The sequence below is a fragment of the Camarhynchus parvulus genome, chromosome 14 (assembly GCF_901933205.1).
Source record: "Camarhynchus parvulus chromosome 14, STF_HiC, whole genome shotgun sequence".
Classification (NCBI taxonomy): Eukaryota; Metazoa; Chordata; class Aves; order Passeriformes; family Thraupidae; genus Camarhynchus; species Camarhynchus parvulus.
In genome coordinates, this window is record NC_044584.1 from 3340929 (window position 1) to 3368928 (window position 28000).

Genomic DNA, 28000 nt, shown 5'->3' on the forward strand with positions numbered 1-28000 from the left:
GGGGCGGTGCTCTCGTGCCCCTTCCGCGGGCTGGCGCTGCTCATTGGCTGCGACGCAGGGCGGGCGGAAGCGGGGCCGCTGAGCGCTCTCCTCAGCGCCATGGCGGCGGCCCTGGCGCCACTGGGGCCGGGACTCGCTCTCGATCTGGGGCTGGAGTCCGTTCTGCGGGAGGCCGTGGCGGCTCTGGATCGGGCTGGGGAGGGGTTGGTGGCGGCGCTGGGCGCGGTACGCGCTGCTCTGGCGGCAGCGGGCGGCCCAGCCGCCCTCGGGGACCGGGAGCGGGCGCTGTTCGGCGCCCTCCTGCGCAGGCTGGCCCGGGCGCCTGGCGCGGCGCGGCCCGAGGGCCTGTGGCAATGCTGTTTCCTGGAGGGCCCGCCTGGCCTTGTCCTCTGCGTCTTGCTGGAGGCCCTTGGCTCTGCGAGGTCAGTCTGCTCCCCGGGGCAGGCGGGCAGGGATCCCCAGGGCTGGTCTCGGCGTGCAGCAGGGATGTGTGGGGGGTGCCTTTCAGCTGGGCTCAAGTGTGCAGGGGGACGGAGATGTGTGTGAGCGCGGACAGCCCTTACCCCGCCCTGAGTGCCTTCAGACACGGCACGATGCTACGCGTCCCGCAGACACAGAGCTTTATCAGTCGTGTTTGTTGAAGGTCCTGAATGTTTGGAGTCGAGGAAGCTGCAGATAAAAAGATATTAAAATCGCTTTTTTTTCACTTTTTCCTTTTTTTTTTTTTTTTAATCCAGTGTAGCAGAACAGAGGCATTTCAGTAGTGATACCACAATAGAAAAGCAGTAGCATGCAAATCTTATTTTTGCCATTTAAAAGAGGCAGGAACTTAAACTTATTTTCTTCCAGCTCTGGCCTTGACCCGAGGGAGGTAATTGAGGTCCTGGAGCAGTTCCTGCAGCAGGGCCGGCTGTCAGCATTACTGTGGGAGATCTGTCAGCCCCAGGCACTGGCAGGCTGCCTGGAACTGCAGGGTGCCCTGCTCAACAAGATCGTCTGTTTGCCCGAGCATGTGAGCAATAAACTCCAGGGGAAAAACCCACCAGTGTTCTTCCCACAGAACTACTTCCCTCTCCTGGGTGATGCAGTTCTCCAGGTGTTAGAGAAGATCTCTGACTCTCTGCAGGGTAAGGCTGCAAGGATGACTGGACTGTAAGGTCGTTTCCTGAAGAAGTGTTTTGAGCATGGACCCCATGTGTGCTGCTTGAAATACAGATGATAACTGAAGCCTTTTGGAATCCACCAAAAGCCTTAATCTTCCAAGCATTTAAACAGCATAATCTCTTGCTAAACTTTGTTATGGTTACTTTGTGTGTTCTAAAGGAATTGTTTGGGAGATGTGAGTGATACTGAATCAACCAGTGGCATTGCCACCCATGCCATCACACTAAAGTGGAACTGAGTTGCTTTAGCCTTCTGCCTGTCACTGTAACTAATACTGAATGCTGGTTTATGCCTGAAGGCAGGTAGTGGAGGGAGGAAGAGATGATGCTTGAAGGGAAAAAGTCAGTGTGTTTTCAGAATGCAGCACTTTTGGAAGTCTCTGCACCTCCTGCTGAAGGTTGGTTGGAGGGTGCTAGTGGCATGCTTACTTAAGCTTATGTCTGTTTTATCCCAGGTGGCTTGGACTGCTCCATCTCTTTTGTTTCTCATGTCTTGGGGAAGGTGTGTGTTCATGGATGGCAAAGTGAGTGTTTTACTGTGCTCTTCTGGAGAGGGGGAAAGTGTTTTAGTGTATTAGCATGGGAGGATGACTGTTATGATCAACGGAAGGAATGGGAGACCAACAACTTGATTTGGAGCTGTTCTGAGCTGAGCTGCACAGACTGCTCTCTGAGGCTGCTCTGCTTGTCTGGTAGATAAGTCTTGTGGGAGCAGCTGTTGGTCTGGTACTGCTTAGAACTTCGAAGCTACTGAATGCAGTAGTTAACAGGGCTGGGGAAGAAGAAGAAGGAAGATTTTCTGGCTCTTTACTGTCGTGGGGAATTCTGGCCAGTTCCTTAGGCTGCTTAGGGTGGTTCTTACCAGTCAGTTCTCCATTTCTGTTTTGAGCATGAACAAAGAGGAGCAACAGAGCTGGGGAAGGATCTGAAGCATAGTCAGAGGAGGAGCAGCTGGGGGGGCTCAGGGTGGAGGAAAGAAGTCTTAGGGGGGACCTTCTCACTCCACAACTCCCTGACAGGAGGGTGCTGCCAGGTGGGGGTCAGGCTCTGCTCCTAGGGTACAAGGGACAGGACAAGAAGAAATGGCCTCAGACTGTGCCGGGGAGATTTAGATCAGGTATTAAGGAAAACTTCCTTGCGGAAAGCTTGGTCAGGCATTGGAACAGACTGCCCAGTGTAGTGGTGGAGTCACTAAATCCATAGAGGGATTTAAAAGCCATGTGGATCTGGCATTTGGGGACATGGTTTAGTGTTGGCCTTGGCAGTGCTGGGTTATAGTTGGACTCAATGATCTTAGAGAGCTTTTCCAACCTAAATGATTCCATGATTCTAGTCATATTTGTACTGCAGGAAAAATTTAGAACTTCAAACTGTACATTGTATTTTTTTCATGTTGTGAAGATCTTGAAATTCTCAGGTTAGTCTCAAATGCTGTTGTACCAGCCTGCTCATCTGGGTTTTTGCTGTTTTCTCTTGCGCTTCAGAGGAAATTCTGGGAGTTTTGGTGCCCCGCCTGACAGACCTCACCAAGTCAGACTGCATCTGGCAGAGGATATGCTGGCAGTTGGTGGAATGTGTGCCAGACCGCTGGATGGAAGCAGTGGTCCTTGGTTTTGTGCAGAGAGCACCTGGGTAAGAACTCTGCTTTCTCCCTGATCCACAGCAAAGGCAGGAGTTGTCACAAATACTTGCAGAATTGGTCTCTGGTAGGTGCTCTCTTTGTGTAGGTGGTTTTTTACACTGCCATTTCCTAAGAGACTCAAGGGATAGAGTAGTTGATTGTTGCCTCTTAGGGAGAACCTACACCATTTCTTGAGTATGTTCATCTTGACATGCAGTGGAAAAACAAGAAAAACAAGTGAAAGCAGTCTTTGCCATGACTGGATCACTGTCTGAGTTTAGAAGTATTCTAGAGACTTAGTTGCAAATAGCTGCTCTCAGATTTTCCTGTGATTAGGAGCAGCATGACAGCAATAACATGGATTCCTGATGTTTTATTGTTGTCTTGTTAGGGCAGATGTCTTGTCCAGATTGCTGGGTAACCTGGTTGTGAAGAACAAGAAGGCTCAGTTTGTGGTGGCACAGAAGATGCTGCTCTTGCAATATGGCCACACGGTGAGGATTCTGTGGGGAGCAGCAGTGTAGTAGTGCCAGGTTTTCCCTGGTACCAATGTAGTTCTTAGCTGAGCTCTTACTCTGCCTGAGTAAGGTTTAACTCTTCATTCCAAAATGAGTCCTCAGTCTCCCCACATTTGTGCAGCTTTAACAGAGGGGGGGTGGTGAACAGTAGCTTTGAAATCATGGGATTCATGTGTTCTCTCAGGGTTAATGGTAATTAGCGAAATTACTGTACTCCTCTGGAACCAAGTGATTATTTGCACAAAGTTTCAGGATTTTGGGGAGCTGAAGGCATTAAATTATTTTAGAATCTGAAAGAGGAGATTGAAACAGCCAGGATCAATCCTTGGGGATAAGAATTATATTAAAGACATGAGATAAGGACCATTGGGTTTTTTCCTGTGCACCTAAGTTTGTCATGGGATATTAGGAACTATGCTGTGGCTTGTGATGCTGTTGTGAGAGTTGTTCTTTAGACTTCATGAGTTCTATGTTTGCCTGGGACTGTGCTGGTTTTGGTGGTAAAACACTGTACTGTATTTTTGTTACGATTTTCCATGTATTTCATCAGCAACTGCATATGTGTGCTTGCTTGTTTTTTAAACTTGTTTACTTTTCTGTGTCTGAATGTTGTCAACCAGTCCCTTAGAATGAAGTTTAATGTAGTAAATAAAAACAGACACTTGTCATTGCTGGATGGCAGCTTTATAACCAGTTGAAGCAGGAGTTGTGGTTTTCCTTGCAGACAGCAGTGCTGCAGAACCTCCTTGGCTACCTGGCCCTGGACAGCGGCCGGCGCCCCTTGTTGCTCAGAGTAAGGTTCACTGATTGGCTGATGGGGAACATTCTGCTCTCTGTGTGTCTGGGGGTGCACAGTTTTGATTCTGGTTTCTGGTTGCTGTTCATGAGAGTGAGGGAAGCCCAGCTATATCACAAGTGAGCTGTGATAAATGAATCAAAGCTTTCTGCACTGCTGGCATTAATTTTTCATATTTAATTGGTAAGTTGTCTTACATGTAGCAAAACTAATGAGGCTTGGGTTCTGACAGATGTCCCATGTCCTCTGTCCTTCTCAGCTTCCTCAGTAGCCCTGTTTATGTAGCTGGGCACATGGCAATAAGGGATCAAATTGGTGGACAGTTGTCTGTTTACCAAATGGTTGATGTTTCAGACTCTCTCTCACGCACATTTTCCTCAGTGGGGATGGCTGATATTCTGCCTCTTCAAGTCAGCAGTGTGATGAAACTTTGATGAAATCTGAATATCTGGAAATCCCTACCATTTTGTCAAATTTTTTTTCACTGTTTACGTTTTCTAAGATGATATGGAAGGACTGACAGTTATATAAAATGGGACTAAACTCAGATAAAACCTTATCATATCATACTGGTTTTTGATAATAATACTTTGCATTATATGCTTTGCATATAATATTTATTAAGGAGAAATAAACATCACTTTTAAATTTAAAAACCCATTATATTTAACCGTATCTTAATTGAAAGTGCAGTTCTTGGGTGGTCAAACACAGTACGTTTTGGGCTCTGAAATACAAAATTTGTATTTTCTTCCCTCTTTGTAGGGAGAGTAAAAATGTACTTCAAAAATTACCTCTGTGTAGAAAAGATCCATTTCAGGCCAACCTGATTTCTGTGGTGTAGGTGCTGCAGGACCTGTTGGAGACCTGGAGCAGCAGCAGTGCTGTGAAACACTCGCCAGCTGAGCAGCAGCTGTACATTAGCAAGGCCATCCTCATCTGCCTCTCCCACCTGAAGGAGCCTGAAATTGCAAGCTGCAGACAAGGTGAGGCTATATGAGAAGTGGGGCTTAGATTTTTTCAGCAGAGTGTCTTACTAGCAGAGTGTGTAGAAAAATATCTTGTTTTGATCTGTGGATAAGCAGAATTGTCCCATATTTACCTTGGCAAATGGGGTAACCTGCTGGAGTCCTCTTCAGCATTGATATGATAGAATTCCAAGTGCATAACTTTAGGTTATGGAATTGAAGAAGGTCTATTTTTGTCTTTCGGTTCTTACCTGAGTTGTGATTTAAAAACCCAGAATTTTTGTCACAGGAAAACAAGGACTGACTCTGGGACTAGTGAGAGGAATGGTGTGATTTGTAACTTATAGGCTTAACCTTGGAGCACGGGTGCAGCTCCAGACAGGCAGGGAAAGTAACTGGGGGTAAAAAGCTGTTAGCTCGGTGTCTGACAGTCCATGGGCATTCCTCAGTGTGAAGTGAGCAGGTTAGTCACTGGGACGGACCTCCGGTTATGTGCTCACACAGTGCATAGGACACTGAGGTCCTGGCCTAACATATCTGTTTCTGTTGAAATTTTTTTAAAAAGCTGTAAAATGTCTAGAATTACTTATGTGTGTGTGTGACTTGTGGGGGATGTGAAGATTCACTTCAAGACTTGCTCATCTGTTTCATTCTAGAATTAATTGTTTAAGTGAATAAGCAACTTGATATGTATTACCAGTTCTGTAGTTTTATAGTCAGTTTTTTGTCTGACAGCTGTTGGAAAGATAAGCTTTCTGAGATGAAGGAGATCAGTCAAACAGCAGTAAGCCTGCCTGGTGAAGCTGGCAACTGGTGTTCCCTGAGGGCTGAGAAATACTTGTGTTACCTGCCTGTTTGAGCTTATCCAAAGTTAGGCAAATATCTGTCTCTATGTGATTCTTGTAGTGGTCAGAACTTGTAATGTCCTCAAAACATAACATTTATTTAAGTGACTCTGAGACGCTCTAAAGCCAAACTAAAGATTGGCTTGACTTACCATCCTTTTTTGTTTCAGTGAAAACCAAAATATTGCAAATTTAGAATATATTGTGATGTTTTGTTGACTTTGTACCCCCATGGAAGGGTGTGGGTTTGCTGTGCTGGTGCTGAAGGGCACCGCTGACACTGCAGAGAAGGAAGCCACAGTTCAGGGGCCCTTTCTATCCATTATTGTGTGATGAGTGGGTAAAGCTTCCCTCAGGGAAGTACTAAAGATGGGTGTTTCTGCCACTGTTTCAGAATTTCAAACATGCAGTGTGTGCTGGCTGTTTGTTTCAGAGCTTCTGACAAGCATGATGGAGGGTGTGAAATGCCACTTGGAGAGCAGTCTGCCCCAGCTGCGGCGTCTGGGCATGGTGGTGGCAGAGAGCATCAGCTTGAACATAAACACCGAGGGGCCTGTCCTGAAGTTTGAGGTGAAGGTTTTACTGAAACTTATGACTGGTGTGCTAAGCTTAGAGGAAGTAAAAGCTTTAAACCAGGTGATTCAGGGCATTATAGCACTTTTTTATCTGGAAATAAGGAGAGGCAGTCACACCTTCAAAAAGAGAGAATCTTTTTACGAAAACCAATTGTGTGTAATGATCAGGTGGCTGAGAGTTACCTCAGGAGTGCAATCAACTGGCAGAGGTTAGGATAAACTTGGTAATTAAAGTTTATCTTATTGCATGAGGGAATTAGAATCTGATTTATGGGAGTTGAGGGGAGCTTCAAACCTGAAGCAGAGGTGAGCATTCAGTCCCTGACATGGTGAAAATATCTGTTCTGAGCTGGGATTATCAAGTCTGACATGGAGATATTTGCTCTGCTCTTTCCAGTAGAATTTATGTGACTTATCTGAATAAATCACATTAATTCTTTAAAAGCCTGCCACATTCCTCCTGCCACATTGCCATTTATTAAATGTTTGAAATATGGAAATAACATTCAGACAAGGTGTCATCAGGTACCTTAAACATAAGGACAAAGATTACAGCTGCCTGCTGCTGTCAGCACAGGAATTGAAACAGGATTGGTGAGGGTTCATCTGCTCATGATTTAGTCCATGTGTACTACAAGGGTGAAATGTTGAATGCTGGGCATATTTGCAGTAAGTAATAGAGTGCAGCAAGAGTTATTTTGAATGTCTAGTATGAAGAGGACGATGAAACAAGAGAATTGAAGTCCCTTCTGGTGCAGACTCCATCATTCTGTGTTGTCCCCAGCCTTCCAGATGATGAGTAAGTTGTTGCTACTATTCATGCTGTCTTTTTGCCCTTCTCCATGCCTTTTTCCCATTACACACAAGAACTATGTACAGTATTCAAGATGTTTTATGTATTCTTAAACATCATAATGCACCACCTTCTTACAATGTGATTTAGTTACATTCATAATTCAATTGGTAGTGTGTATTAAAATTGCCTGTTGATAGCTGCATGTGGTGAAACTGTGGTGTAGGGGTCTTCTGTGCCCTTTGGTACAATCAAACGGACATTTCTGTTTGCTTCTTGGAAAGCTGGTATTTGTGTTGTATGCCCCCAGCCCATTCACCCATGACTAAAATCTACTGCGTCTGTCACTCTAAAGACTGCTCTTAACTTCCAGAGCATCTGCTGAGGCTCTTTGGAGCACTTTTTGATCAGCTTTGGAGTGAAGCATTTTATGTTATTAGCAGATGAAGCTGTCCAGCACTCCAGGGAAGTACAAAAGATTTATTGCTCCCATTTTAGGGGCATGATCAGCATAGTCAGCTGTTAGAGACTGGTTTTGAGAATTAGAGAGATGAAAGGACAATGCCAAAGTCCACAGAAATTGGTTGAGACAGAAAAAATATTTCAATTATTGTATTCATCTTATGCAAGATCTAGAAATTGTTAAAGATGTTTTCTTCCAATTTTGAAAAGTCATGGAATGGTTTGGATTGGAAGAGACCTTAAAGTCCATTCCATTCCACACCCTGCCGTGGGCAGGGACACCTTCTATTAAGAGCAGGTTGCTCCCAGCCCTGTCCAACCTGGCCTTGAATACTTCCAGGGATCCAGGGGCAGCCACAGCTTCTCTAGGCAGCCTGTGCCAGGGCCTGCCCACCATCATAAGGGAGAATTTCTTCCTAATATCCAATCTAAACCAACTCTCAGTTCAGTTTCATTCACAGTTTCAAATCTGGTGCAAGTCAATGTGATCTGGTTATTGGAGTCTTTCCTTAGCAGTCCCAGGTATTGTGCAGGGGAGCACAGCAAACTAGCCAGTCAAGTTTTTTTAATCCATTGCTCTTCTGTTAGAAAATTCTGCTTATTTTCTCCCCTTACTCCATTCTCCTTCCCAGTACTTTGTTCTTTGTGTCAGCCAAGCTGAGTGTGAAACTGCAGCAGAAATAATTACCTGCTGTTCTATTTAGGCAGCAAGGATTGGTAGGGTGGGTAGTTTCTTCCTTGTAAGAACTATTACTGTATCCATTTTAAAATTTCTTGTTCTTCACAGCAGGAGTGAGAAAGCAGGTGCTGCACTGCCATTGGTACCAGAGAGGAATGAGAAATCCTATACAGCAGCCCCGGTTAAGGCAGATGAGGAGTCAGATGCTGAACTTGACAGGTACGGAGCAAGAAACAGGGAGGAAATGGGAAATAAATGGCAGATGTGGGGGAAAAGGATCTGTCAGTACCTGCATTTCTTGGCAATTGTTGTGATTTCTGACCTTGGTCAGCTGAGTGGTTTGCAGCAGAGCAGGGCTTTGCGTAGAAAATTGCATAGTCATTAAATTAGGCAAGGCCTGTGTTGTGTGCAACTGCTGTATTTGTTCTGTTTGACTTAAATATGTATTTCTTCGAAATTGTGGATGGATTTACCCATTTTAATAGTGGACCTGCTTTGTATATATATGTTAATATGTATATATGTATGTATTTCTTTTATATATATATATATATATATATATACACACACACATAAATCTATAATGAAATCTCAAGAGTCAGTTTTAGTCCCTTGGTCATCTGTATCCTGTCCTTGACCAGGATATCCAGTTCCAGATCTGATCACAGAACTGCTCTTGCCCTAGAACTCCCAAGGATCTCTCTCAGGCCAGGCTTCAGCAGTGCTGCTGAGTCATACAGGAGTGATGTGGTTACAACAGTGTATGCGTTGGTTCTTTCTCTTTGTTTGGCTATCTGGGTAAAGCAAGAACATCTGCACCCCATAAACTAACCCCTACCTTTAATTCTTTTACAGTGATGATGACCTCATCCCTTATGACATGTCTGAGGATAAAGAGCTAAAACTTAAGGCTCCTATGTATATCCGAGACTGTATTGAAGGTAGGAGATTTTGGGCTGAGTCTTTATCTGTTTCTTACTGAACTTGGGAGAGTGAACTCTTGCATAGGTTTATTTTTCTGATCTAATTTGAAGAAGCTATAGAATTTTTGAGTCATTTCAGTTTAGTTCCTAATGCTGGTCATGCTGAGTTCTGTACCAAGACAAATGATTGGCAGAAGGAAGTTTGGGTATATACCCAAACACAGCCATTCTGTTAATAACTTTGTTTGTCCTTTGATTTCAGTTCTGACTGGATCAAGATCTGAAGATGTGGACAAATGGGAAGCTACAGTCAAGGCACTTGAGAGCTTGGTTCGGAGGAATCCAGTAGCAACAAGAGAGGTGAAGTAATATGAACTAGGTTACAAGAGGGCTGTATTGCCCTTTGCTGTCATGAGGAGACTAAACATGCCAGTGGAGCAGAAGGCCTGGCTAATGTGTAACTGGGTTAATGGTACACATTCACAAGCTTTCAGCTTGGAAGTAGAAGGAAATAGTTGCCTTGAAGGTGAGGCACGGGGGAACAGAGAAGCAGCAAAAGTGCTGGCAGCACCCTGCCATCTCCAGTGCTCAAAATGAAACATAATACAAGTAGTGTTTTCTAGTGTGAGGAAGCTCCATGCTTTATGCTGGGCAGGAAAAACACTAAAAAATGAGATTACAGAGCAGGCATTTTGTATTTTGAATCGAAATTCAGTTTGTTATCCCCCAACGAAAATGGAGGCAAAAGCAAATGCACTTTCCCTATTTGCTTGTACAAGCATAATGTCTTGTGGAGGAAGTAATTGGATTGTACTGGTCAAGATAAAAAGCTCAGGGGAGAGGAATGTGGGACAGGGTCACTGTGTGAAGAGTGCTTGTCACTACCTGCTAGTGAGCACTTGCAAGTGTCAGAGACACCAGCTGAGAAAGAGAAGGGCTGTGCTGCTGTACCCTTTAACCCATCTGTTACAGTGACTATTCATTCAATGTCATGATGCTACTACTTCTCCAAAACAGTCCCAGTGAAATGTGAACAGAGAATTGGCAGGTGGAGAATCTGTTCAGGGTTTTGGGAAATAAGTCTGATGGCATTTGGCTTAATGTGTTCTCTCGCTCCTAAGGAATGGACATGTTGCCTAAACAAAATACCTCCTTGTCTTTGTTTGACCATTAGAAGTGGTCCATAATTCCTATGAGGAAAAATCCCAAACACCATCAGGGTTTTGATTCTTTTTTTCATACTTTGAGCAGGTTAGCGTGGAGCTGGCAAAAATATTATTGCATCTGGAGGAGAAGACGTGCATTGAAGGCTTTGTGGAGCTCCGTCAAAGAGCTCAAGTAGCTGTTTTAACCACAGACCCAATACCTGTGAGTTCCTCCTACTATTTTCCTTTTTCCAATTGAAGCACAGGCAAAAATTGAAGCAGCTGAAGTCTCTTTCTCATTTGGTAGAGGGAGCTGTCTGGGTGGTAGAACAGGTAGTTCAGGTCTAACAACATTTATGCTCCTGAAGAATGTGCAAGGAATGTCTGAACCAGTGGGAAGAAGAGCACCCTGTCAAACAGAGGAACTGTGTGGAGGCTGTTAGTTTGATTGTACCTGAAAAGGCAGATCAGATAAGAACTTGTTGTACTGAAGGGTTTCACATAAAGGGAAGCTAGGGCACAGAGGGCTTCTACAAAGACCTGACTGGTGACTGTAATCAGGGAATCACAGACTGGTTTAGGTGGGAAAGGATCTTTAAAGTCCATCTCATTCCAACCCCCTGCCATGGCAGGGACACCTTCCACTATCCCAGGTAGCTCTGAGCTCTGTCCAGCCTGGCCTTGGACATTTCCAGGGATCCAGGGGCAGCCACAGCTTCTCTGGGCAGCCTGTGACAGGGCCTCAGCACCTTTACAGGGAAGAATTCCTTCCTAATATCCAATCTAGATCTATTTTCTGCCAGTTTAACATCTTTATCTTTTATGCTAGCCAGGCCCGAGTAAAAAGCCTCCGTCCATCTTTCCTATAATGTTCTTTAAGTACTGAAAGGCCACAGTGACGTCTCCTAGCTGCTGTGGTGCTTGTTTGGGTACTTCTGCATAGGAGGGTGAGAAGAGTGATGCTGTCTCATCTGTCATTTAGATTTTTTGGGAGAATCTAGAAGTGGAAGTGTCTGAATTTCCCATTTGCACTGTTTCTTCCCATCTCTTAGGCTGTTACCTAACAGGAAGCAGAACCTGTGAAATTAAATGCTTTTAGAGTTAATGGGAAGGCTTTTTCTAGCCTGGGTCTGTGTTCATTGTACCCTGATATTTCTGTACAGGTTGCAAAGTACTTGACCTCTCAGTTCTACTCTCTGAACTACAGTCTCCGTCAGCGCATGGACATCCTTGATGTGAGTGCTCTTACTTCCCACTTTCCTTCTGTCTGTTGCACCGGTGCTGAGGTGTATTGGGATTACCTTTTATTCCTCATGGGAGAAGGCAGAGGCATGGGAATCTCTTACATTACTATTTGTGTGTGGCATTCCCCTCTCATTCCTAACCCTGCTAACACTCCATCACATAGGGATCTCTCCCCACAGAATGCAGAGCATGTGTTGGGCATTTGCTTGGGAGAAGCCGCTGTTTACTTTCACATCATCAGTCTGTTTTATCTTCCCTTTCTGAAGGACAGTGATCTGTCTGTGACTCCTTCCACACTTGAGTCTGAAGGAGGAGCCGCCGCTCTGTTTCAGGGCTAAGTGACCAAGTGCTTGGCCAGTACCTCAGAGCCAGGTGGCTGTTGAAGGTCAATTTCCTGCTGTTCTTCACTCTAAAATTGTTGTGCCTTTCTGCCTTGTTGCTCTTGTCAGTTTGGATGCAGGGAACGCTTTTGTTGTTCCCTAGGAATTACCCATTTTTAACGGAACCTCTCTCTGTTTTATTTAGGTATTGGTTTTGGCAGCTCAGGAACTGTCCTGTCCCAAATTCCATGGGAAGAGCAAACATTCTGATGTCCAAAAGCCTTGTATCCAGCTCCTTCCGGAAAGTGACAGCTCTAAGGGCTGGAGAAGAATTGTTGATGAGAGGATCAAAAGAAAGACTCGGAGATTTGATACGGTGAGGCCAGAGGCAAACTAATGTAAAATCCACCAGAAACAGGGACACTTGGAGTTACTGCAAGCTCTGTCTGGAAAGAGCAAAATACCTGTGAAAGTGGACCCAATCCAAAGGAAAGTTTGGATTTCCCCTCTCCAGCAGGGAGAGGAAGATAAACCTGAAATTTCTTACCTGGCTTTGAGAGATAATTGTTGTTCTGTGCTTGTTCTGAGCTTGTGTGGCCACTGCAGGGAGCTGTGACTTCACCTCGCAATCCCAGGGCCTCCATCAGACTAGCTGCCTCTGGGCTACACTGTCTCAGCCTTCCTATTTTCCAGGGAGATAAATTGATGCCAGTTTCCTAGTTTTCAGATCTCCCCTGTGGTTCAGCCTGGAGAGTTTGCCTTGCAAAACTCCTTTATCCCTTGCATGTTCTTATATCTAACTGAGCAGTACTGAGGCATATTGTATTGAAATGTTTAGATGTGGAGAAAATCCGAAATGGGAGGTGAGCAATCCACTTGGGAAACTGGTAGCCGTAGGTGTACAAGCAGTAATTGACGATGGGCTGTCTGCAAGGAATCTGTAGTCTTGACAGTGTCCAGTGAAGTGGAAGAACTAGATGCTGTATCTTGTGCCTAGACTTCATTTTTCTCTTGGACAGGGTCAGTCTCGTGTGGAACTGGCTTCCTGCCCAAACGAGTTCAATTCTGTTGCTGGATATTTCTTTTTCCCATTGATTCAGCACTTTGACAGGTGAGTGTGAACACCTTAGGATGTGGGATGTGGACATATCAACGGCCAGAGTGAACCTTTCTGCTTGTCCTGCTTGCCTCAAAGCTGCAGGCTACAGCCCAGGAGCTGTGCAGGAGCCCGGTGACACCACACTGACACTTGCGTCCTTCACAAAGCTTGTGGAGGAGTGGGTTGTGGTCTCTTGGACTTATCCTTTGAAATCTTGTGGGGCAGGAGTATGTAGGACCCTGCAGAAGTGAAGATCCATCAGCAGGTACTCAGACAAGTAATTCTGGCAGCACCACACCAGTTATCTTGGCTGAGCCCCTACTGTGGGCTGGTTCACACAAACCACAGAGCTCAGACTGCAGTCTTGAACCAAAGTTAGCTCCGTCTCTGGTTTGGCCTATCACCTGCACTAGTCTTTGAGGCCACAGTATAGGACACAGTTTATTGTCAGTCCCTTAAGTCTTTGTGAACCTAAGGAAGGCAGAGTAATCAGTTCCATGATAACCAAGATTATTGTAATACCAGTTGTAATGGTACGTCAGTGGGGGCAGCTTTTGTCTATAGGTCTTTACAGGTAAAGCCTGTTGGTAGATGTGTGATACCTGCTGTATGAGTAGAGGATATTGCTCTGCAAGATACTGGTCTGGGAGGAAAGATGAGAGCAAACAGCTCTGATCTCTGTTAACCTGGTAGTGCCTGTATAATGGCTATTGTTGTAGGGATTCAGGCTTTTGGGGACAACTCCCCCTGCACAACCCTCCTGACTGTTCCAAAGAGTCACTGGTCATCCTTCTCACTGCTACACAACTCTGTGTCTTGCAGGCCTTTAACAACATTTGATCTCCTGGGAGAAGATCACTTAGTACTTGGAAGACTGGTTCACACTTTAGCAGTTCTGATGTACTTGGCTGTCAACACTGTGGTAAGGAAGGGCAGAGGGAAGGCGTGACTTCCAGCCTGGGAACTTGAGGCGTCTTCCAGATTAGCCATGTGTTTCAGGGCCTGGTGCACTGAGACTGGCAGTAAGTTGGAGTTGAGTGGGCTGAGAAGTTGTGAAATGGGCTGGGAAGAAATAGTCAGAAAATAGACATGAGATTCAGGCCACCCCTGCACTGTCTTTTGCTTCTTGTCAATTTCTTGGGGGGATTGGACACATTATTTCACTTTGCTGCCAAAGTTTCCACATCTGTAAAATAAATTCAGTTGTATCTGATCTTAAGAAAACCTTTGTTCAAGCATTTGGACAACACTCCCAAGCTCAGGATGGGATTGTTGGGGTGTCCTATGCAGGGCAGGAGTTGGATTCCTGACCCTTGTGGGTTCCTTCCAGCTCAGGACATACTGTGATTCCATGAGCAGTATGTCTTGAGGCCCAGCTCTACAGGGCAATGTGGATGGTACTCAGTGCTGCTGTCACAATCCTCTTTTGCAGGCAGTGACAGCAATGGGAAAGACACTGCTGGAATTTGTTTGGGCACTGCGTTTCCACACGGACTCGTGAGTTACTGTAGTTGTATACTCTCATTTTTAAAGATCAGCTGTGAGCCAGCCTCCAGTCAGGATTTGTCTTTGTCCAAGACGAGCATCTGGCTCTGGGTGTCAGTGACTTAATGCATTTACTTTGTGCTCTCCTCCAGCTTTGTGTTCTTATGACTGTATTTAATGTCAGCCCAACATATGAGCTTCGCTGGTGTCTTCTGGTGTGGCAGTACAGCCATTACCTATAGAAAGGTTGACAAATTTCCTGACTACCTGTCCATGTGATAATTTCATCTGTGTTTACTCAGGGAGCTCAGAAAACTCTAGATTCAATTCCAGCATTCAGTCTTGGAAAGGAATTAAGACATGTAGCCAAAAGTCTGTAAACATCCAATATCTGTTTTGCTCTCAAATGTGTCCAGAACTCTGAATTGTGCTAGGCTTCTGTGCACAGCACGACAGGGGCTCTGTATGTGAGACACACTGCAAGATTACACCCCTAAGCAGCAGGAATATGGAAAAAGTTGTCATGCCATTTGAAACTGGAGAGCCCCTGAGGTGAGGAAGTCAATGCAGAGCATAAAGCTGCATTACCAGTTCAGTCCTTGTCCACAGGTATGTGCGCCAGGGCCTTTTGTCCTGTATCTCCTCCCTGCTCCTCAGTGTCCCTGCGGAACGGATTCTGGCAGACATGACAGAAGAGCTGTTGGAAACTCAGTCCTGGCTGGGAGGTAAGACCTGGTGGGGTACAGCAGTGCTTTTCTGGTTAGTGGCGTGGTCTTTGTGCAGCATCTCTTTAATTGTGATGGCAGCAGTGATGTCCTGGCATTGTGCATCAGAGATCTGCAGGATCAGCAGGTAGAGCACATGTGTGCTGTAGAGATGCTGGGGTACCTGAGGCATAAGCCAAGAACTGGGTATGGCATTACAAACTGTGACTGTCTTCACAGGCCACCCAGAAAAATCCCCAAAGATAGTCTGTGCCCCCTTTCTCAATGTGAGCAGACAACTACTCATCTCATGAAGCTGCAGGAAGTGTTGTCACGTTGGCTGTTACCCCCAGGCAGTGACTTTGGCCAGCAGGAATACACAAAGCTTCTACAGCCTTTTCACACTGTGTGCTCATGACGGGGTGTTAGAGCTAAAAACAGGAGGAAGAGGAGCATGGGCTAGTATCTAGTTTCCTATTGTCAATGGAAAGAAAAAGCTACAAAAGACAGCAAATTACTTTAAATGCTGTACCCAGCACACCTTACATCAACACAGACTGTGTCTGTGGGTTCTGGCAGGCTGGAGCTGCACAGATCAGTGTTTCGGTACTGCAGTGAGCTGGAGTGAAAAGAACAACTAATGTTGAAGCCTTCACTGTGTTGTGAGGGTGATTCTTGTTATTCCGTGGTCTGGTTTCCTTCACCATTCTCACTTTCAGTGAGTCGCTTCCCAGAGGGAGCAAGCAGGAAGCAAACTGACCCAGCTGGCCCCTGATCCTGGTGGGTTGGGGTGCTCTGTGCCCTTTGAACGGAAGAGGGCCGCCATGTGGGGCTGAAGACTTCACTTTTCCCATGACACTATGTGCTCTCAGGAATCTGCTTGTCTCTGCATTTAACACTGCTGTTACCAAGTGAAGCCTTTCAGGAATGTATTTCCAGCATGAGGGTTTGCATAATCCATTTTCTGTGAGTTATTTTGGGGAGGAAGAGGATGACCAAGATAGTAGCATCTTCTCATGCTTATGGGTAGTGTAATAGCCCTGTCTTTTTATCTAATGCTTTAGCATGAAAGCTGCATGGTTATTCCTGGTGGGAATGAGAGCAGGGTAAGATAACTGTTGTGGGTATACCAGAGAAAGGAAAACTGCTGTAGGAGTTGTTCAGAAGCCTTAAAGAATTCAGTTTCACATATGGTCAGGTGCAATTTAAGTGCAATTTAAAGGGCTTCTAGAGCTGCTTTCTGAAACACACCAGCTTCTTGGGCTGTGCCTTTGCTATTTATTGTAAAGCTGTTGGGGAAACAGTTCACAGGGAGGTACTGGGCCCTCCCTGCTGCTCCAACAGGTCAAGTCTGGCGCTAGAGACCTGCTTCTGTGACTGAATCACAGGTCTGAGCTCATGGACTTGGCTGTTGCTTCATGACTTTCCAGACAAGATTTGCAAGAGGAGTCATGTATTAGCTGTGCTGTAGCTGGAAATGACAAGCTGTCTTGCATGGGAGCCTTGGCTGCTATGCCTTTAGCCCCTTTGGTTTTAGCTTAAAGTGTCTTTGTTTCTCCCATGTGTTTCTCTCATGGCCAAAGCACAGTGATGAACAGTGGGATATGAAATGCTACATGTGAAGTGCTTAGTAGAAATCCAGAGACTTCTTTCAGTTGGTTGTTACATCTGGACCTCTGCAAACTGCTGTAGTGTGTCCTGTGACTAACTGTTGGCCCTTCAACGTGTTGGCTGCAGCCCTGGCACTGTCTGCACTGGATGCTTTGGGACATATCAGTTATGGAGAGAGACTAGAATCCACTTTGGACTTGTCCATCATTACCCTTAGCTGCCATGCTGGACTTGTTGCTGAGCAGCTTGATCCTTCCTGGGGGAGGAAGGGAATACCTAAATGCTTCTAAGAAATGCCCTAGGAAAGGACATTCCCTGAGGATCCCTTTGATTCCTCAGCAGCTGCCTTTGAGGGAATTCCCCACCCCTTGCAAGTGCTCTGCATCTCTGTCACGGGTAAGTGAGGTTTATGTCAGGACCAACAGAACACTCTGATGCCTTGTGCCTCCCATGCAGTGCCAGCAGTGCCAGGTCCATGCTCATGGAACAGAAACAGCACCAACAGCACTCTAAGCTTTAGAGCTTGTTCCAGTCTGCCTTGTAACCTTCCTTTTCATCTTCTGCAGAGGGAGAATGGAAGCACTAGGGTGCAGCTCTCCCTAGATTATAAATAGCTGTGCTCCAGTGACATGAGTCATGTGTTTTGCCTGACAGTGCCGGGCTCCCAGCACACTACTCGTGCGTACAGGATATCCTCACACAGGCTCCCTGCTCTTCCAGGCTACCCTGCTCAGACATCCTGCATGCATCCTGGTTGTTACTTTGCAGGCCCATGAAGGGCCCCTGGAATAACAGCTGCTGGGAACAGCCTCACGCTGCCCTTACATGCTGTGGGAAGTGTGGAACCCATTGATCAGAAGATTGGTCTTTCAGAGTGGAGAATATGCTGAACCTTGGGGCCTGTCTCCTTCTTTCCCCATTGGCATCCTGACCCCAAATTCAGGAAGGAGCACTGACCATTTTAGATTGCAAGAATGGCAGAGTGGAGACTTTAGACTTTGGAGAAGTGGATTTCTAGCTGCAGACTTCATTCACACTTGTAGTTCAGCTGTACGAAACTTTTGTATAGCTCAAAGTGACAAGTACAAATTCTGGCATGGAGATTATCCCATGGGATCCAAGGTCAGACAGTTTCTACAATGTTTCAGACCAACTGACTGTTTCTCCCTCAAAACTGGAGCACTGCCCCATGTGGCAATCAGGGCTTGGCTGAACTCATGCTGCTTTACATGATCAAGTTTGTACATCTCTGCCTTCTAGCCTAATGCAGTTCCTGCAAGTCCCGATGTCCAAGCCCAGCCATAGGTGCAAATGCTGTTGTTTAGTTCTGTGATTGTCAGTAAAATAGTGAGAAGTGTTAAGGGCACTTTTTCCTATTCTCCAGTTAACAGTGGCTGCTTCTTTTGCAGATGTGATGGAGAAAGACCCTGATGGGGACTGCAGAAGGCTGGCCCTGCAAAACTTGCTGCTAATGGAGAACTTGAAAAAGAAACTTGAAGCTGTTTCTTCCTAGCTGAAGGGTAACAGAAATGACCGTTTCCTTGTGCTCTTGCCAGCTGGATGTATTTGGGCACTGCTGGGGCCTCTTCAGCAGTCACCTGGCTGGAGGAGAGGAAGAAGGGGGAAGGGTGCTGAGCTGTAAGCCAGCAAGCCTGACTTGACATCTGGACTTTGTAGTGGAGGCCAATTGAGTGAGCTCTGGGTATCCGGTACAACGTGTACAGATGCAGGAAGGTAGGCGAGTGCTGCCATCCTCCCGCGCCCCCAGCCCCCACCCCAGCTATTTATAACCTTGGCAGGTCTGAGCACTCAGCTAAAAATACAGGGAAGATCTCACAGAGCCTTCTTGTCAAAAAAACAGGAGGGCTGGGGAGGGCCACTTGCCACTATGACCTGCCCTTTACGAAGGCTCCCACGTCCCTGAGCAGCTGGAATTTAGTGGGCCAGCTGTTGGTCTGCTGCTGGAAGGAGTGGAAGATAAGGCACTGCTGATGGGATGCAAGCACTAGATAACTACACTGAAGTGCTGAAAGTATGCCTGACTTTTAACAGCCTGAGCTAGACCTGGGAAGGAATAAGACAGGGAATTCTTTTTGTATAATCTTAGTACAGAAGTTTCTACTAAAGAATAAATAATGTTCAGATTTTGACTTTAAAATCTTCCCAAACCTTCTTCCCTGAAAGCAATTTAGAAACTTCATGTTTACCCCAAGTTTTGAAGCAAGTCACAAAACATGAAAAAGAAAAATCATTCTAAGTGTAAGGGCTAGTTGGTAAGAAATGTGAGTGACCGTAACTACTCCTTGGCAGGGCATGGTGACTGGCAGAGAGGTGAGCAGAACCTTGGTTCTTACGTTGAGCTTCACTTTTCTCAGTCGTGCTTGTGCCAGGGGAGAAACTGACCTCCAAAAATCTGACTAGTACAGAGTGGCTTGATGTAACTGCAAGAGAAGGAGCTTCAAAGCAAGAAAGAAAGCTTCACTCACTCAGAGTGACCCAGCTTGAGCAGAGATTGGGCTAGGGGGCATCCAGGATCCCTTCCAACCCAGGCATTCTGTGACTCTGAGGTTTACCCCAGATGTCTGTAAGGAGTTGCTCTAGTCCACATGACCCTCTGATGTATTTAAACAGAGAAGCTTTTGTTGGGGAAACTCTGCCTTCAGCCTGCAGAAGAGGGTAGTTTGATTTTAACCAAGCTCCTACCCAAATGGGATAGGGATTGTTTCAGAAGGTCTCACTTCTAAGGAATCACAGATCTGCACCTTAGCAGATCACAGCTGTACTTGAAAGGCAACTCACAGTTACCACCTTGGTTATTCAGCTCTTCTGTACTGAGAAAAAGTGAAGTTACAATATGCAGTTCTTACTGGGTTTTTCTGCCTCAAATTTATTAAAATACTAAAACCAGCCTTCTGACAGAATGTACATGTGAATTGCTGTATGCTGTGCTTGAGAGAACGTATTAACTCTAATACTGTTGCTTATACAGTCAAGCAGGAAAAAGAAATTTCTTGGTAATAACCAAAAAGCTGTGTGGCAACAGCATGTGATTGATCTGGGCCCCCCTAATGAGGATGGAATAAATGAGCTGATTATAAAGTCAGCTTTGCATTTGGTAAATGATCATTGTCAGGGGTCCTCCACTTCATCAGCCACTTCTTCCTCCTCCCTGTTGTCCATGCTGCCATGGCCGGAGTGTGCTGGGGCCTGGGCTCGGCTCATGGGAACACCAGCTCCTCGGTGCACAGCCTCCATGGTCTGTGGGGACACATAGTAGCTCAGGTTTGAGGCTGGAATTCTTTTCTGCATCTCTTCCAGGTAGCGATAAGCCTAAAGGAATGCAGAGATCACTGTCAGAGGGAGCTACAGGGGCCCCAGTAAACCATTTCTTGTACTTTGCACATTAAAAGTGAAGTTCATCAGCACACCTGGAGGAACTCGCACTTGACACCCTCATGTTTCATCAGAGCACTGGCACATCTGCCATGAAGGAGCAATTCACTGTTTCCTCAAATAACTGCCATTTTACAGTTTTTTTCTCTGGCCAGGTAGCAAACACAGTGTGGTGGCATTGCTGAGGCATGCACCAAGGACTTACCCTCTGTGTCCTGTGAGCTTTCCTTTTCTCCCATAGAATGAAAAATAGAGGTAAAGTTCCTGAGCTGTGCCTCACCCTGCTGCACATTTAGGCTCCTACCATGGAACATCTTCCTGCGTGAGAGCCATGCTCCACCAGGCTGTACCAGCGGACAATATGGCTTCTGTAAGTTAGAAGAATTAAGACTTTACTTACTGTATGGAATTCCTCCACTTGTGCATAATGCTGAACCAAAAATCCCAGGACGTCACCATGCCGGATGGCATTGTCAAAGTCCTGTTCAGCCAGGAGCAGTTCACACTGCCTGACTGCTTCTTCAGTGTCTTCAGGGTAAACTCTAGGAAAGAGGAAAAGGAAGTGTCACAGCCCAACGAGAGCATTCAGCTTATCCAGACAAGGACAGGGAAGAGTTTTTACTGCATAAGTTTTCATGACAGAAGCCCAAACAAAACCCAGAAATGCCCCTTGTCCTGGGGCTGATTGGCCAGTGTGGGCAGCAAGGGATGCCTGCCCTGCTCAGATGAGACCCCCACCTGCAGAGTTCCCTCCAGCTCTGGGGTTCCAGCACAGGCAGGATATGGAGTTGCTGGAGCAAGTCCAGAGGAGGCCATGAAGGTATTCCAAGGGCTGGAGCCCCTCTGGACCCAGGCTGGGAGAGGTGGGGGTGTTCATCTGGAAAGAAAGCTCCAGGGAGACCTTAGAGCGTCTTCCAGGGCTTAAAGGGGCTCCAGGATAGCTGGAGAGGGACTTGGGACAAGGGCCCTGAGGGACAGGACAAGGGGGAATGGCTTCCCACTCCCAGAGGACATGGTTAGATGGGATATTGGGAAGGAATTGTTCCCTGGGAGAGTGCTGAGGCCCTGGCACAGGGTGCCCAGAGAAACTGTGGCTGCCCCTGGATCCCTGGAAGTGTTCAAGGCCAGGTTGGATGTGGCTTAGAAGAACATGGCGTAGTGGAAGGTGTTCCTGCCTATGACAGGCTTTTGGAACAAAATGGTCTTTAAAGTCCCTTCCCACCCAAACCAGTCAGTGATTCTGTGATTTTATGATAATCACCTTTCCTGGCTACACCTCCCTTGGTCTATATCCTTCTCTTTAAGGTTACCTTTCCATCTTTAATGCAACATTTTAAATGCACTTTTAAAAATCACATTATGATTTCCCTGCTAGAAAAATGTATCAGCAGCTTTTTTTTTTTTTTTTTGCAGCAAGCTGCAAATTACTTACTAAACTTCAGGTGCTGTTACAACTTCTATTCTGGTATGATATTTCTGTCACTTAGTTTCTGTACTATTCATGCTGCAGCTCACCTCTGAGCATGGATGAACCGCTTCATCAGACTCATCCTGCTCTGCAGGTGAGCAAGTTTGCTTTCTTGTTCCACAGGGCTTCTGGCCTTTGCTTTGGAAAGGCACTTGTATGCTTCTGTCAGTGCTCTGTGGGCTTTTTCATAGTTCTGATACTCATCGATTTCTACCTGCAAGAGGAGAAAGGAGATGGTCTTGTTCCAGAGCCAATAAACCAAACACCTTCAGCAGTCACAGAAAGGGCAGTACCTGAGCACATGCATCATAGAAACCTGCCAGGAGGTCAAGGGCCCCTCCTTTGGTGTAGAAGCTGATGATATTTGCAATAATCTTTGCGTCCTTGCGCCAATCCAGTGACTGCAGGTAGTTGGCTGCCATGATGTAAATTTCTCTCTGTCTGGAAACTCCCGCAAAGAAGATAATTTTCTCAGTATCTCCAGATTTCAGTAATGCCCTCATAGCCTGGCAAGGGAAAGAGTGGCACAGAGGGAGAGAGGGAAAATACTGTGAATGCAAAAACACCATCAAGATGGCTCAGAAGTTGCATCTGGGTAGCTACTGTAGGAAGTCTGCTTCAAGGTTTACTTTTCAAAACACCCTCGTTTTGAGGCTCTCCAGGCTGACCTTTAACTTGTTTCCTGCTTGTGTGTATTTCTTGGTGGCAATGTGGTAGTTGCCTTGTCTCATGCAGCAGTCAGCAATTTGCTCCAGCAGCTCTCTCCGGGACTCCTCAGAGAGATCCTGGGATTCCTTGGAGACTGTCATCTTCTCAGCCAGCTCCTCGGTGATGGTTAGGTTCTGCTCCAGGCAGAGCTGCAGAGCTTCGTGGTACTGATGGGAGCAAGAGAGCAATGAGATGTTGCAAACACTATCATGATACCTCACATTTGCTTGTGGAGTAACCTACAGAAATCTGCTAGAAACACAAGTATCTGAGGATGCTCGGTCTGGAACACTGGGCCGTAGTTACGTGTCAACATCAGCCCCTGTTCAGGCACACACTGTCCCATTTGTTCGCTAAGAAGAACATGTTTGTTCTTCCATGACCACATTGCTCTCACACAAGTGTGCCATTAAAGATTCAGCCATTTTGACTCTGAACATGAGGTTTTCAGAGACATACAAGTCAGGTTTGTTAGGCACAATCAATAGTAACATTTCCAGCAAATACAAATAAATTGAAAGATTCTGTTAAATATTTTGGTACTTCCCATATAGGAACAAATTCTGAGTAGGCTGTACAAAAGCTTGTCCAGAAAAGGGCTATGGTATCCTTGCAAAGTGTAGAAGAAAGCCAGCCATAGGAGCCTGTTAAAGAGGAGGAGGCACAGAATGGTCTGGTGCCCACCATTTTGGCAAGGCTGAGCTGCCAGTGCCTCTGAATCACTGGCTTAGGAGGAATTTTGAAACTTTATAAGTGTCTCTTGTATCTGTTTATCTGCACAGATGAATGGCTGTGTGCGGGTACACACCTGTTGTGCTCCTCTACCTGTGCAGAGGGGACCAGAGGGCTCAGCTCACCTTCTTGGCTGTGAGCAGCAGCTCCATTGCCTTCTCATACTGAGCATGTTCAATGAAGAAGCTGGAGCAGCGGGCGAGCAGGGCTGGGTCAGATTTCTCATCCAGGTCCTCAGCAATGAGCTGTAGGGCCCCAAACTGCTGCGTGGCAAAGGCCAGCTCCAGGGCTTTGGAGAAGTGTCCTGCCTGCAAAATTAGGAATGAGGCTTCAAAGACTAAAATGAGCACTACAGAGCCAGTTCACAGGACACCCTGGCTTAATAAAGCATTACTCACCATGAAAAAAATTACAAATAAGCAGGACATAGTAAGCACCACAGTTGATTTACAATTCCTCTGCTGTAGGAACTGCTTCACAGTAAAGTTTGGGAGTTTTTACTAAAAAACATTTACCTTGTGGTATAACATAACAGCTCTGTCCATTTGATCTCCCTTTTCCTCATAATAGCAGGCTGCCTCTATCATGTCTTCTGGTGAGCTCAGGAGAGCCAGGTTCATCAGCTGATCATTTAAATTATTCGCCTGTTCAAAAGCAAAGGTTTGGCTCTGGGTGTGCACACAAAAATTTAGTAATTCCAACTGCTGGCAAGCCTGTGTCTTTATGCTGTCCCATAGTACTAAACTCTCACCCCCTTCTGTGTAAAACCTCTACAACCCAAGTGATCTTCAGCTTTGATTATGATTATTTCTTTCAGGGATTTTCTGATGAGCTGTTTAAGAAAATACATTTCCAAATCACCAAGGCTTTATTGATCCACCTTTAGTAGAAGAGGTCAGCAGAAACCAGGAGCAGCTTCATCATGGGCTGTGCAAGAGCAGGCAGTGTCTTATGGGACAGAACAGGCACAAACACCTTATACTCCCAAAGGGCAGAAGCTTGTGCTGGTGTGGGCACACGGTGCCTCTAGCGTACCTTGCACAAGCGGATGGCGTTGTTGAACGCCTGGGCCCGGCTGTAGAAGTGCACGGCCTGCTTGATATCCTCCTGACTCTCGTACTGGCGTGCCAGGTGATAGGAGGCTGCCCCATTCCCCGTTTCATTTGCTATTTCAGCAGCCTGCAGAGGGAATTGTACAGCTTTACTTCATGTCCATGCTCCTCCCAAGACTGAGAGCTGTGGAAGCAGGCTGCCTTACCTTCTCAATGTGGCCTTGAAAGCAGTGAACACGGACTAGGGAAAAATAATCCTGAGCCAGTGCATAGTATTTTAATGCGGACTCCATGTCTGACTGGCTCTCCAAGTACTGTGCCCACCACTTCCACAGGCTCCTGGAAAAGCAACAATATTAACTGCAGCAATGAGAACTGACAGATGCTGTTTGTCACTGCTAGAGAGCTTGAACTAAAGACTTAACACACTTCTTAGTGTGTTCATGGTTTACCCCAACCCAAGTGTGACACTCCCAAGATCTGCACTATACCAGAAGTCAGCCTGGGTAACAATGTGGCAGTTCTTATGCAAGTGCAGCATAAACCTGAAAAGCTGTTGGAGGGTCATAGTGGATAAGGCAGGGGGTGAATGAGACTAAGATTCACACTCTGTCATCCTTGCACTCATCACAAATTGTATATCAGACCTGACAGCCCCTGTAGAAGGAACAAGCATAGCACTTACTTGTCTTTCATCTTGTTGATGTAGTTCTCCAGTGCTTGTAGGTCTTCAGAGAGCATTCGAGGTACCTCAAACCTGTGTGTGTCTGACTTTTCATAGCTGTAGAGAAGAACATATTAGATGTGAAATGATAGCCTCCTTATTAGCTCTCTATTAATCTATTTAATCTTGTTTGCCAGCCAAACAACAGACAACACTGGCAACAACTGCTTCAGCTGTATAAGTTCACTTTACGACTAGTTGCAGTCCACCAGCACCATCAAAAATTAAAAGTGCCAGTGATGGCCCAAAGAAGTATTCCAGAAAGTTCCCCAAGCATCAAGCACACCTGTCTGGACAGGTCACAAATGGCCCAGGCTCCACATTGTACCCACTGCAACATCAGCCTCTGCCACTGCTGAGAGGTCACTGCCCTTCCCCAGCACCCACATGTCCTAACCCCACTGCCCACCATGGCCACCAGTGGGTCTGCCTGAGCACAGCAGAGTTCTGTTTTGATTCTGAACAGAATTGACCTTATTGGATGATGATGATGATGATGAGAACTTTTCATATTGGAAAACTCACATAAAAACAAGATCTCAAACAAGAAATACAAGACATCAAAAATACCCTCCCCTAACTTGTCATGGGACTTGGCAGTCACAGGAGAGGATCAGCCACCAGAAGCAACCACATCAAACTCAATTCTGCTCCAGCAGTTGTGTCTGGGACTCTCGGGAAAAGCAAATAATTGTTTTTTTCATGGAAAAGGAAGGAGAAGATGGCAGTGGTCTTCCAGAGACAAACACAGGATTGGATATGAGTGGGTTTTCACTACTGGCCCAGACAGACTCTTGACTTTTTAAGACGCTACACATTATTTGCATGGGAGGGTGCTGGGAGGTTTCACTGGGAATGCTTTCACTCTATGAGATAAAAGGCACCAGAAACAGGAAAAGACTTTAATTAATTTTTACTGGTCATCATCAAACATCCTCCTTCACCCATCTTCAAAGGATAGAGGCTCCCAGTCCCCCAGCTTACACCCAACTGCTGCTTACTGGGTGAGTGCCAGGCTCTGCTGCCCGGTTGCCTCCAGGTGCTTGGCGTAGTTGTAGTGGGTGGTGCGCAGGTGAACTCGGTCATGAGCCTCGGCCGTTTCGATGGCTTTCTGCCACTGGTTGGAGGCCTGGTAGAACTTGTTCAAGAGGTCATAGCGTCTGCAATCCTTGTACAGCCGCTCTGCGTCCTCCTGGGGGGAGAGGAACACCCAAAATCCCATCAGCCCCGACCACGCTGCATGTCAGTCACACCAGGCACTTCTTGGAGCAGTTTATTAGTGCAGGGCATTGCAATGCAATTAAAGCAACAATCATTCAGTCAGAGGGTTTAACCAACTAAATATACATGGCCTAGGATAGCATGTTATTGGGAAACAGGATGGTTATGTAAAAATAAGGAAAGCATTCAGATCTTGACATTTATTGTACAGGATTGCCTGAGAGGGAGGGGAGTGACACGAGCAAGTCATCAATAATCAAATGCTGTCATCAGGAGTTTTAATCACCAAAAATGGAGACATGCTTAGGTGGGGGTACAGCTACCTATCATGCTGCCCACCCAGGGGTGGGGCTTAAGAGAAGATCTTGGCACTCAGGGTTTGAGAATTAAGGTGTTGCAAGCCAGGGAACCCCTGTGGCCTCCCAGCTGATCTCAGAGGTAGCAATGCTGTTTGTGGACAACTGAGCTCCATTCCTGGGAATAAATGTTAGTAATTTATTGCAGAATTAGAACAGGAGGGTTTTGCCGGTGCTGACGCAAGGGTGGGCAAATTTGGAACTATTATTTTTATTCTCTGAGAGGTTCTAACTCCTGTGGAAGGAGCACTTTCCTGCTCCACCCAACTGCTGTCCAGCTGAACACTATATTTAGTAAATAAAGATTATCTGTCCAAGACAGAAAAATGCTTTCTGTCTCTTATTGTTTCAAATTTTAAAAAGTACAGAAAGTGGAAAAGGAAAATGCCTGCACTAAGACTCTGTACAAGATGGAAAAAAGCAGTAGAACTGCATTTGTTTTGCTGTAGTTCCCTTCCACCTCTCCAAACAGATCAAAATATCCAAGAGAAGCGGTGCTGACACTTTTCAGCCTCATAGTTTTCTCTGCCAGGAAGCCTTTACAAACATTTACTTTGAATTTTCCTTTTTTCCTTTAACTCAGAATAGTTACTCTGTCTCTTTCTCATACTCATCAAGTAACTATAGATTACAAAATACCTTTTCAAGCCAAATTTTTATTATTTGACCATTTTCAAGACTTCCATTTCTGTGAAATCTTTCTAAGAGCTGAGAAATTTGCATTGATTTTGTCTGAACCTTTTCCAGTTCATCAACTATTTTTTCTGTAATGAGATACTTAAAGGCTGGAGGTCATCATTCCAGCTGTAGCTGCCCTGAATACACAGACAGGAGTTACCAAATCCAGGCCCCAGGATTTGGCATCTCCTCAAACATGGCCCCAAACTGATTTTTGCTGTCATAGCACCTTGCTATTTTTTATCTAATTCAGTATTTCCTATGGACTGTGGGTTATTCATAAATTCTTTTCCAGTTTTTCCCTCTGACAGATCATATGTCTGGATCTCTTATGGTTCCCAAATGAAAAATTTCTGGCTTTCTAATGGATCATAGCTAAAGGTATTAAATTAACCAACACTAGTCAATTTTCAATCCATATGACAATGCTGATCTCAAATTCAGCTTAGATCTCAGTTCTATTGGCAGTCAAGGGGAATGAAGACAGACATGAGACACAAGGTCCACTTTGGGGTGTATTTGCTGCTAGGTGGGGCTCCAGATGGTGGAACCGCCAGATCTTGTCCTCTGTCTGAGCTGGGTCCAGCCAAGTTCCTGCTCACACAGTGGGAGAAGTCAGGATAGAAATCTGGGTGACTAGGCATCCCTGGGACAGTACAGGCAATGAATGTGACTGGCCAGAGTTCTCCAGCCCCACAGGAAAAGTCTATTTTCCG

The 28000-nt window shown here is 45.8% G+C and overlaps 2 protein-coding genes across 6 annotated transcripts in view; one reads left to right on the top strand and one right to left on the bottom strand.

The window, feature by feature from the left end:
- Positions 1-40: 40 nt before the first annotated feature.
- TELO2 (telomere maintenance 2) lies at positions 41-27680 on the top strand. 3 transcript variants are annotated; one of them, XM_030958545.1, is made up of 21 exons: positions 42-422; positions 850-1127; positions 1619-1687; positions 2648-2795; positions 3176-3278; positions 4027-4095; positions 4943-5084; positions 6345-6481; positions 7197-7285; positions 8529-8639; positions 9276-9361; positions 9606-9703; positions 10595-10711; positions 11652-11723; positions 12259-12429; positions 13073-13164; positions 13975-14074; positions 14585-14649; positions 15247-15362; positions 18362-18472; positions 25167-27680. In XM_030958545.1, exons 1-20 carry the CDS (start codon positions 100-102, stop codon positions 18463-18465), a joined length of 2490 nt encoding a protein of 829 aa, XP_030814405.1. In that variant the 5' UTR covers positions 42-99; the 3' UTR covers positions 18466-18472; positions 25167-27680. The 3 variants fall into 3 exon arrangements, with proteins under 3 accessions (XP_030814406.1, XP_030814405.1, XP_030814404.1); XM_030958546.1 differs by lacking the exon at positions 25167-27680 and having other exon boundaries at positions 41-422; positions 8532-8639; positions 18362-19113; XM_030958544.1 differs by lacking the exon at positions 25167-27680 and having other exon boundaries at positions 18362-19113.
- The window catches only part of IFT140 (intraflagellar transport 140), an 85125-nt gene continuing 77066 nt past the window's right edge, over positions 19942-28000 (bottom strand). For all 3 annotated transcript variants that reach the window (XM_030958543.1, XM_030958541.1, XM_030958542.1), the window contains exons 20-30: positions 26031-26221; positions 24991-25086; positions 24512-24644; positions 24289-24432; positions 23769-23897; positions 23379-23561; positions 22482-22688; positions 22107-22319; positions 21861-22027; positions 20746-20887; positions 19942-20282 (exon numbers count right to left, since the gene is read on the bottom strand). In XM_030958543.1, the coding sequence (XP_030814403.1) occupies positions 20082-20282; positions 20746-20887; positions 21861-22027; positions 22107-22319; positions 22482-22688; positions 23379-23561; positions 23769-23897; positions 24289-24432; positions 24512-24644; positions 24991-25086; positions 26031-26221 (1806 nt within the window). In that variant the 3' untranslated portion in view covers positions 19942-20081. The remainder of the gene's footprint in view (positions 20283-20745; positions 20888-21860; positions 22028-22106; positions 22320-22481; positions 22689-23378; positions 23562-23768; positions 23898-24288; positions 24433-24511; positions 24645-24990; positions 25087-26030; positions 26222-28000) is intronic.